Source organism: Carex rostrata, chromosome 6, assembly GCF_964058835.1.
Source record: "Carex rostrata chromosome 6, lpCarRost1.2, whole genome shotgun sequence".
Lineage (NCBI taxonomy): Eukaryota > Viridiplantae > Streptophyta > Magnoliopsida > Poales > Cyperaceae > Carex > Carex rostrata.
This window is the reverse complement of record NC_135923.1, coordinates 1013479-1024407: the sequence shown is the minus strand read 5'-3', so window position 1 is coordinate 1024407 and position 10929 is coordinate 1013479. Positions and strand designations below refer to the sequence as shown.

The following is a 10929-nucleotide window of genomic DNA, read 5'->3' as shown; positions in this document are numbered from 1 at the left end:
GTGGGAAGTGTGTGTGGAGCTTGAACAAGAGAGAAATTTAGGATTTCAGGCAAGTAGCTTTTTTTTTTATTTTTTTCTGTTGAATTAATGCTTGTTTCTGAGTATTATTATCTGTTATTTTTTCTCTTCTTATAAACTATTTCTTTTTCCTATTTAGATTTTTCAAAGTTTTTTCAACTCAAATTCAAAAAATTGGAAATTTCAAAGCTTCTTATCGTTTGAGTCTCTGTCTGTTCCCCTATATATAATTGGAACCAAAGATTTCATATATAATTTATTTCTCCAATTTTATGCTTTTTTTTATGAAAAATAAAACATGTATTATTGAAGAATAATCGAATCTGTATATTGAATAACAGTGAACTTGCTGTCACTGTCATAGAAAGGCAAGTCATAAAACAAAAATTAAAAAGATAGAATTAAACAGAAGCTCAGAATAAGACCAAGTATCTTGCCTCTGTTATCAGAAAAGCAAAATTCTTCTCTCCCTGGATTGTACAAGAATTGTTTCTTCAGTGCAATCTAAGGAAAGGTAGACGTGTATACATAGAACATTAACACCATTATTTAATAGAAAAAAATCTCTGAATTCATCAGTTTGTAATCAAGAGTTCTGAGAAAGAATTGTATATATATATACTCTGTTCAACAGCTGCTTGGTAATAGTAACTTCTATTGCATTTTCTGATTTTTCAGTTTTAGTTGTACAAATTTTGTTTACTTTTTTCTTTGATGTGTATTGTGGATTGAATGGTTGGTAAATTTTTATTATTTAAAATGAAGAAAATATTCAACTGGTATGACAATGTGACAAAAGCATTAGTCCTACCTTTGTCCTGCATGCAAAGTTTAATATTAATTTAACCTTTTCCTTATAGATAAAAACAGCCATGCAAAGTTTAATAGTAATTTAACTTTTTCCTTGTAGATAAAACAGCCATGCAAAGTTTTATATTAATTTGACTTTTTTCCTTAGAGATAAAAACAGCCAAATTGAACCTGAACCAGAAAAAATATTTACATAATACTTTTTGCCAGAATATATGATGCCTAACTTTGAATCCTTGGTTAGTGCCAATTTCCTTTGTTTATGAAATTCTGAAAAGGAATTGAATAGCCAACTCTTTTTAATGACAATGATCAATTTGAATGATTTTCAATTTTTGTTCAACTAATGATTGGTAGAGAGTTTCTGTCCTTGCACTTTTGGTACTCAAATGGCTTTCATCTTTGCCTAACAATACCAAACATTAGTACACATCTTACTCTGTCTTTCTAAATTAATTTCCATTGCTCCACCCAGTGTTGTAAAAAACGGCCGTTTAGGTCGATTAATCATTGACTGCAACTAAATCGTCACGGATTTTTCTGATTAATCGGCCGATTATTCCCAATTAATTGCTTGGTAGATTATGTCTGTCTAACAACCACATACCGTTATTTACAACACTGGTACCGCAACTAGTTGTTCATAACTAATTTGTTGGCTTAAATTCATAGTTTTTCTTCTTTTTTTTTTGTACCACAACATGTGATTTTTTTTTTCTGGTCATGTTTGTTTGGAATTTGAAGACATATTTAGCTTGGACCTAATCTCTTTCTGTTAAGAAGAAACCATGACTTGTGATCAGCATCAGAACAAAAATAATATCTATTCAATATTATCCTGCTCAAGTACAGAAACAGTTAGTTGTACCAACTTCCTCACCAGTGGTTGGCCAAAGTTTGAACATTGCTCTTTTCTCATATCTTTTTTTCCCTGACCAATCTCAAACATATTTAATATCTCATTTAATAGCACTTCCTGTACACTTATTTCATATCTCTTATGATCACACATTCTTATACCCAATAGCACCATTATAACTTCAAATTGGGTAACTATGTATTAGGCTTTGTCTAATTTAATATAATTTTATTCTTTGTATATATGTTTAGATACAAGATGTTGCCTACAAGATGCTGGATATGCATACTCTTGCTTATCTCTCTTATTTCGGTTGGATCAGGTACTTTCGAACTAAATTTTCTCCATAAGTTTTTTTAATAATTTCATTTTCATTATCAACTCGTCCCAAATAAGGCGATGCAACTTCAATACGTACGATAGTTTAGCCCCTGGGTGAAAAGAAAAAAATGAAATTCATGAAGGAAGAACTTAAATTCAGAAAGGAATATGCAAATTTATATTGGAAACGGAAATGACCCACAATTACAAAAGAGAATCCACATTTGCACTAAGACCCAATAATTTGTTAATATTTAACAACACCAAAATGACTATTGAGGCACCTAAAACTAACACATTCCACATTTTATTATATAAATTAAGCTCAAAATTCGTCAAGCACGGGCGGGACGTTCTGTGTGGCGATTGCCACAGCAGATACAACTGCACTACAGGATGGTTTGAATTGGGCATGTGGTAGTGGTGGAGCCGACTGTTCGCTCATACAACAGGGTCAAGCTTGTTATGAGGCGAATAATCTAGTCGAATTGGCTTCTTATGCGTATAATGATTATTACCACAAGGCCGGATCATCCGGTGGCACCTGTAACTTCAATGGTACGGCAACAACCACCACTACTGATCCAAGTAAGTTCTATAATCCTCATTTTGTTTTTAATTTTCCATGTCATTCTTAAACTTATTTATAATAATGAGCTTGGATAAATTACCAATAGAGTAAAACAAAGGAATAACAGATAGAGAGGAAAACAAGGTCAAACAGTGATTTTGTTCCTCATGAATTTATTGGAATCAAAATCTGTAAAAATAATTTTTTTTCCTCCTAATGAATTGCAATTTTACAAGCACAATTGTACCTGACTTCCAAACCAAACAAACACATTAACTTCCTTTAAGTTTGTTCTACTGAAAGTTTGATTGTGACATTTAGTTAGTAATACTTTTTTTTTTTTTTGAAAAGCCAAATAAAAAAAAATAGATCCAATGATTATAACTGTATAAGGTAATAGCTGAAGAGAAGTCATGAGAAGTTATTGGCTTCTCTATTTTGTCTAATTGTCCTAGTAAATTTAATTAAACTCTTAATTAAATTTGGTACCTGATGCTGACATGATGATTTGTTTTGTTTGTTTGGTTGCAATTGGGACATATTGAGTTGGACTACTTTTTGTTGATATACAGCTGAGACTGATAATGAGAGATAGTGAGAGAACTAATTAAAAGGGAAATTATTCAAAGAAATGAAAATGACCTATATTATTCATTAGTGGCAAAAGATCAATAACAGGGACTTTTATTTTTTGGGCTAAGTATCTACTTTATGAGGGATGCGTTTACATGCAAAATTTATAATTTTTCAAATTATTTTAGTACCAAGTCAGGTGGTAAAAAAAATGATGAAAAATAAATGCATTAAAATTAACTCAAAAAAATTCTCACATTTGATTGACCGCTTGATACTAAATTAATCAGAAAATTATAAATTTTGCATGTAAACGCACCACTCATGAAATAGATCGGTTTATAGCCGATTTGGTAGGTTTTGGAGTTGGTAGTATTTAGGCTGAAATACCACTGATTCACGGTAGTCCGACTCATTAAACCTCCTTTTAAATGTGTAGTTATTAATTTGATTTCAAATTGTGTCCTGAATTTCTGACACCTTTTCCAAAATTTTATTTTTCAGGCCATGGCTCATGCATCTTTGCTGGAAGGTGAGTTCCACTTATGATTACATTTGCAGTACCAGTGTATCACTCAAGAAAACATATTCATTTGCAGCACCACCATTACCAACCTTTAATTATGTTGTCACTTGTCAGAATCTACCAACAGTTTTCCAACCACGCCTCTCATAATGAGAAATTAGTGAGGCTACGGTACTATGCATAGTGCATATTGGTTCATACTATGGATCAATATCTCAATTTTTAGAGTCCAAACAATCGATTTGAACCGTTCAACATGCTCTCCGTATGACAACGTACTTCTAGATTAAATTTTACAGTTAATAGAATTTTTTTTTATTTTTTTAGATAGGTAAAAAATCACTTGATCTAAAAATTCTAGACCATGCAAAAGTAGTGATTTTCTATTTGCCTATTTTTTAGTAAACAAATTCTAAACAATTTACATTTTTATACGGAAATCATCTTGAACAGTTGAGATTGACTATTTAGACTTTGATAATGAAAATATTGATCAGTAGTATGGACCAATCTGCGGTATGCATAGTACCATAGCTTCACTCGTGAAAAATAACTTGTAATTTAGCAATTTCCACTAGAATAACTTGTAATTTAAAATCCTGTTTTTGATACAGCACTCAATCAAGCACCACCACCACCACCAACAGCACAAGCACTGGAAGCACCAGTTTTGCTCCAAATCCAATGAGTTCAATTTTCTCTCCACCACCACCATCAACTCTAACCGGATTTAGCAACACAAGTATTACATCACCAACGGATGGTACATACTCCAAAAGCACCCGAAATGCTGTTTCATTGTATGCTCTGATCTACACCACCTATCTGGTACTGTTGTTGCATTTGCTTTCGTGTTACATGTAGAAAAGCCGTTCGATAGATAGGTACATTTCGGTACAGTTAATTTCATAATGCATAGGCTTTGTACTTGATTTAGTTATGAGCTTTCCCTGTTTCATAAGAGATCAACGATTTAGTGTTGTAAAAAAGGAGAGGGTTTGATAAACCGATGTATCATATACGGTAGTGTATTTTTTTTTACATATTTGTAGGAATGGCACCATTTATTTAAATTTTATTTTATGCTTCTCTTGTGGAGTTTAAGAGCACAAAAAATAATTAAACATGAGTAGAATGCGGAGAGTTCTCTTAACAATTTTTCCAAGTGATAAGTAAAGTGAAGGGAGTTAATTTAGTTTTTTTTGGGTAAAAAAAATGCAACGTGCAAAATTGTTCAAGCAAAATTTGCAGTAAGGTCCACCGAAAATGAATAATCTTCAGTAACAAACTTTGGTAAATAAGGGCTTGTAATTTACAATTGAAATTAAATTAAATGATTTAAATGAGAATTACAGAAAAAAAAAAAAAAAAAACGAAAGATTGGAGGAAACAAGTATTTACAAAAAAATTTACATTCTCAGAAAACAAGCCAGGGCTTTTTGAAAGCGGTGCACTTTTTCCTCTTTATTTATAGGCTATGATAATAAAACTTACAAGCTGGGCCATTAGGCCCATTAAGGCCCATACTAGTAAGAAAATGGTTGGTACTTGATACCAATTGTACATAATAGTTAGCAACAATATCTAATGCAATGTCAAGTTTGCATGTTTAATTAACCTCTCTAATTAAACAACGCCATTGTTTTCCTCTTCATGTCCAAGCACTATTCTTTCCTCCTCTTTCTCTTCTTCTACCTCTCCTTCACCATCAGTGAAATTAAGCAATCCGCTCAACCGGCAATACCTCATCAAAAAATGAACCGCAATCCCAGCTACAGTCAGAACGGCACTCAGCACAAAAACCTTTCGACTCGCAAGCGTAATGACATAGCAGAGAAGCACTGATGGAAAGAGACACATGATACAGAGACCCGTGATACCCAGGGGCACACGGTACGGGCGCTTCAGATCGGGGTACTTCCTGCGCAACCAAAGGAAGGTTGCAAACTCGAGGAGCATCCCGAGACTGTACAAAATGTTGGCAGTGGCAACAATATCTTCGAAGGGAAGGAATGAGGTGGTTAGTGTGATTAGGCACGAGAGCAGGATGCCGACCCATGGTGTGTCAAACTTGGGTGCACGAATGGCAAAGAAGCTCGGGAGAAGGCCCAGGTCGGCCATGCCTAGTAGTAGGAACACACAGTTGCTTAGTTGAGCCTCATAGAGGCCGATCGACGATAGCGCAGCACCAACCTGGATCCAGTATTTCAGCCAGTTGCCTCCAAGCATGCCTGTAGGATACATGTTCATTAAATTTATGAGCATATATAGTAATTTACTCCACTATGATATATATCCCACATAATCATAATTATCTTAATATGCAAAAAAGCACAATTTTCATAGAGGTCTTGACTAGAGTGGGAAAAATGGCACGGAGGAGCCTGTGTCGTGACTATTCATTCACGTACTGTGATCATTTTTTGAAAACTTGGCACGACACAACACATCACGCGAAAAATCTAGCTAGTCACGGCACGGCTCGTGGTCATGCGAATCAAGTGTAATTATGATCGTTAGATCTTGACTATGAATCTTAAAACTAACATAAATTATGATCAAATGGTCACGCGAGTCACCTTTGGTCATGGTACATTTAGATACGGTGTGACTCACGTGAAAAATTAACTTGATCACGATATAACACGGCATGAGATCAAAATCACGTTGTGTTAATCACAGCATGGCATGACACCTTTTTTCCACTCTATTCTTGAATAATGTTTGTTCTCTTGGAGCTTTCTCTGTTTAATCAAAAAGAAAATGCCACGTGTCGTTCTATTTAAGAACATAAAAGGTACCAAGTAAATTAAAAAGAGTTAGTCTATGGTACTATGCATATTACGATTTGTTATCGTGCTACGGCTCTATATTTGAATTTTCAAATCCTAACGGTCGATCCGAACCATTCATCTTGTTCTCCATATTAATATGTGTTTGGAGACCAAATTTTACATTTTTAAAATTTTTTTTATTATTTTTTTAGATTTATTGAAAATCACTGTTTTTGGATGGTCCAGAATTTTCAGATCAAGTGATTTTCTAAATATCTAAAAAAATAGTAAAAAAATTTCAAAAAATGAAAAATTTGGTCTCCAAACACATTAATATGGAGAACAAGATAAACGGTTCGGATCGACCGTTATGATTTGAAAACTCAAATATAGAGCCGTAACACGATAACAAATCGTAATATAACAAATGTGAAGTAAAAGGCCTGTCTGCACAACAATAAATACATGCCACATCACTTACAAATACCATTTCCAATTTGACAAATGTGAATTATGCATAACTAAAATATTATGCACAAGTAATGAGATACTAAATAAACGATCAGAAAATTGTAAATTTATATTCTTTTGAAAGCTTCGCAGAAACTGTGAAGTCGTGAGAAGAGCTTGAAGTAAATTTATATCTTATTAACACAAATATTATTGACTAATTAAAAACCACCATTTAATCTAATGGCAAAATACAATTAACACTCTGAGGCAGCGAATTCAAAATCCGGATATTAGATCCTCATCAATTTGCTACCGTATGTGTGTATAGATATAGATAGAGAGAGAGTAAAATTAGGGTGTGATGTGCTCACCAAGAAGAGTTGGTGAGCACACTTTCAAAAAGACTATTGGATTAACTTTGACCTACGAATCCAAACTATTGAAATTAATGTACTTTGTGAGTGATGCATATACATGCAAAATTTTTAAAGTTTCGAATTCATTTAGCACATGGTCAAGCGGTCAAAACAATAAATATTTTAAAAGTTATTTTTTAAATTGTTTTATGTATTCACTTTTTATCACTTTTTTAACCGCTTGACCATGTACTAAATGAATTCGAAACTTTCAAAAATTTTCATGTACATGCAGCACTCACAAAATACATGGATTTCAATAGTTTGGATTCACAATTCGTAGCCAATCCGATAATCTTTTGGAGGTGTGTTCACCAATATCTCTTGATAAGCACACCACACTCTAATTTTGCGCTCTCTCTCTCTCTCTATATATATAATCGCTTTACGTACTTAATTAACTTACATATATATGATATGAAATAATTAAGAGTACTTAATTAAACCGATCATGGTTAATGAAAGTAAGGCTAGACCCTTACTCAATTTCTCAAAAAAAAAAAAAAAGAAAGAAAGAAGATACTGATGTTTATCTGATCAACTTATGGTGTATGTAATGGACAATTTGTTAGAGATGGTACTAGGACAGTTTAAGAGAGAGGGATACAGGTAGGCTGTCAGCTTAGGTCAATTGGGGATTCTTTTCTATATATAACGGATTTTTAAATGTTTGATATTAATTTGTTCCTTCTAAAATATTTGACAACTGGATACTTACTTTTTAAATATATCTACACGGGTATTTGTTTTTAGAAAGATTTTTTCTATACTGAGAAAGATACTTGGAAAATCCGTTAAATATACTGAGAAAATCTTTCTAAACTTGTGTATTCAGACAACTGAAAAATTACTGAGAAAATCTTTCTAAAATCAGAATGAAAGAATAACTAGAACCATATACTTCTATAAATACATATATATGTGCACGAGTTATATGAACTTATGTATTCATATATACAACTGAAAAAACGTCAAAAATATATTTCTAAATTCAGGATGAAAGAGTAACGCAAAATTCATCACAAATCATTGAAAAAATGGACAAGAATGATCAGAAAAAAAAAAAAAATAAGAGAGGCAAAAAAAATCTTTTTTTTTTTTTGACTTGAAGACAAAAGGGGTTGGGAGTTAAAAATTATTCAGATTTAAAATTTAAATGCTTGTAAATAGAGTTTTAAAAGCTTGTAAGTAGCATTGTGAATGCTTATAAATAGAGCTTTAAATGCTTGAATATGAGCGTCGAAAATGAAAGTTAAACATAAAGTAGTTGGGAGACTCATTCGGAGATTTTGTTTGAGATACAATTATCATGCTCCTTTTGTAAAATGGCATAAAAAAATTAATTACCGGCTACATCAGCAAAGTAACCATTCACCCAAGCCTCTGGTGGCGAGTCTATTGCTCCGGTGCCAGCCATCAACGGCAAAAAATAACTCACCGAACAAATCACCACTGCAATCATCAGGCCCTTCGGGAAAGTCTTCTCAGGCTGCTCTACCTCTCCAGCCATCGTGCTCGCGCTATCCCAATAATTCAAATTCCAAAACAAGATATTCAAAAACAACCTCCAATCCTTCTTTACCACTGGAACCATCCATCTCCTTGTCTCAATTCTCTTCATGGCCAATGCAGTAATCATAACAAATGGTGCAAGTGTTACCACGGCCAATACCACCGCCCCCCAACCAACAACCGACAACCCGGTGTAATTCAACAAACAAAGAAGCACCACAGATATTGATATAGCGACCGACCTGCTCTTGCCGGCTTTAGCTGGAGGATAGGCACGAGATATATAATCAGCACACATTGGAGGGTATGCGGCAATGTTTATAACACAACTCAGGTACTTCCAGGTACCCATGAGGGAACCGAAAAATGGACCAAATGCCCGGTCAGCCCATACAATGAAACCGCCATTTCCTGGCAATGCCGTAGCGAGTTCTGCTGTGACTAATGACTCCGGCACTCCCCAGAGTAAAGGAAATATGAAAAAACCGATTATGGCGTAAAGGGGCCCAGCAGCTTGTACAGACTGCTCGGCACCATAAGGACCACCGGCAACCTCGAAATATATAAGAAATACCAAGGGGATGAGTTTGAGCTTGTTGGAGCTGGATTTTGCGGTGGTGATTGGTTTTGGAATGGTGCAAGATTTTTGGGATTGCGGTAGCAAGTTCGAGCTGTCCATCGGGTTTGGTTGGCCTCTTAGTTCATTTTGATCAATTTGAGATGGAGTTTGGGTTTGATTAGGTTGGAGTTGTATCTCCTGAGCCTCCATTTTGGGCAGGAGAGTACGGGGCAAGGTTGTGTTGTGAAGCTTTGGATTGGGATCGTGAAGGAGATAGAAAGTTTGACAAGAGATCAGCTTGAATGGGAAGTTCTTCACTTCTTTGCCTATTTGCCATGCATGCTGTATTTATTGATGGTGTTGCTTCTTAACACTGTTGATGTGAATTTATGGTTCTGTAGTCCGTACTGATCGGCCACATGTATGACGTCAGCTAATAGTAAGGATGTCCGTTACCGTACTTTTAATGAGCAGTGTTTTAATTAAATAGTGACGTTATAGTGTTTTCAGATCTTCAATATTAAGTTATAAGATAAAAATTGATGATTCAGTTACGATCATTACAGCAGTAATAATAGTACACAATAATGCATAGCGCATGTAGCGCAAATAATGCACCATATGCTACGTACATAAACTTATTTTAATGTTCAAATTAAAAATTTCTTTTAAGACAATTTTTTTTCAAAGCACAGACTTCTTTTGCTTTTAATTCAGCCTATCTCCTGTGCACGATCATCTAGAAATTGCGAAAAGCAGCGAACTGAGATAGGTTTGGAGAAGCGAACTAAGGCAAGCAATTAAGGAGCGCGCAACGAACTAGCGAACTGTTTTTTTTCTTCACACTAGCGAAATGTTATTTTTCTTCACAATTGTTTCTTTTTTATCTCATTCTCTGGTAGAATCTGTATCCTCCCAGGTACTACTACAAAAAGAAACATTTTGTTATCGGTTAGAATCACGTTCTGTCATTAGGTTTTGAACTGATGCATATCGTTATGATAGAAAATGTACATATGCTATCGGCTCAACCCGATGGCATTAATTAATATACTATCGACAGCGCACGTTCGGTCATCGGGTTTGACGAACCCAATGCCATCGCTTTTGTTTTGCCAACCGACGACAAATGTGATTAATGCTGTCTACTGAATTTCAATAGCCGATTGCAATAATATTTAATTTGCCCATCTGTTTTGTTTGTGTTGGCATTGGCAAATCCTATAATTCTAGCGGGTCATTAATTTCTGAGCCGATGGTAATGTATATGTAATTATTATTATTATTATTATTATTTACTATTAATTCCCGTATTATAGGCTGGCCTAGCCTTTTTAAAACATATAATATAATCAACAACATATAGGCATCAGCAACACATATGCATCAGCAACATAGGCCTCAACAACATATATATCATACATATACAAGTCGTTCCCCTAGGTAGGAAATACAAGAGTAATTAAAATTAACTTGCAAGTCGTATTCAAATCATACAATAGGTACAAGTCTTCATCCTTCTATCTAGCCTGCAGCC

At 34.3% G+C, this 10929-nt stretch overlaps 2 protein-coding genes across 2 annotated transcripts; one reads left to right on the top strand and one right to left on the bottom strand.

Moving 5' to 3' along the window:
* Window positions 1–449: 449 nt before the first annotated feature.
* LOC144555527 (glucan endo-1,3-beta-glucosidase 2-like) lies at window positions 450–4695 on the top strand. The gene is made up of 5 exons (XM_078303906.1): window positions 450–532; window positions 1939–2009; window positions 2333–2596; window positions 3657–3684; window positions 4293–4695. Exons 2-5 carry the CDS (start codon window positions 1946–1948, stop codon window positions 4540–4542), a joined length of 606 nt encoding a protein of 201 aa, XP_078160032.1. The 5' UTR covers window positions 450–532; window positions 1939–1945; the 3' UTR covers window positions 4543–4695.
* Window positions 4696–5178: 483 nt separating this feature from the next.
* LOC144555526 (putative polyamine transporter At3g13620) lies at window positions 5179–9657 on the bottom strand. The gene is made up of 2 exons (XM_078303905.1): window positions 8669–9657; window positions 5179–5909 (listed from the first exon to the last, which is right to left on the bottom strand). The coding sequence occupies exons 1-2, from the start codon at window positions 9600–9602 to the stop codon at window positions 5305–5307; spliced, it is 1539 nt and encodes a 512-aa protein (XP_078160031.1). The 5' UTR covers window positions 9603–9657; the 3' UTR covers window positions 5179–5304.
* Between the last annotated feature and the right edge of the window lie 1272 nt (window positions 9658–10929).

What these genes read in the sequence shown, in the direction of transcription:
- LOC144555527 (XM_078303906.1), top strand. Translation starts at nt 1,946, where the DNA reads ATGTTGCCTACAAGATGCTGGATATGCATACTCTTGCTTATCTCTCTT. An exon ending in TCTTATTTCGGTTGGATCAG is followed by an intron (nt 2,010 to 2,332) that starts GTACTTTCGAAC and finishes ATATAAATTAAG; the next exon opens with CTCAAAATTCGTCAAGCACG. An exon ending in AACCACCACTACTGATCCAA is followed by an intron (nt 2,597 to 3,656) that starts GTAAGTTCTATA and finishes TTTATTTTTCAG; the next exon opens with GCCATGGCTCATGCATCTTT.
- LOC144555526 (XM_078303905.1), bottom strand. Translation starts at nt 9,602, where the DNA reads ATGGAGGCTCAGGAGATACAACTCCAACCTAATCAAACCCAAACTCCA. An exon ending in TTACTTTGCTGATGTAGCCG is followed by an intron (nt 5,910 to 8,668) that starts GTAATTAATTTT and finishes TGTATCCTACAG; the next exon opens with GCATGCTTGGAGGCAACTGG.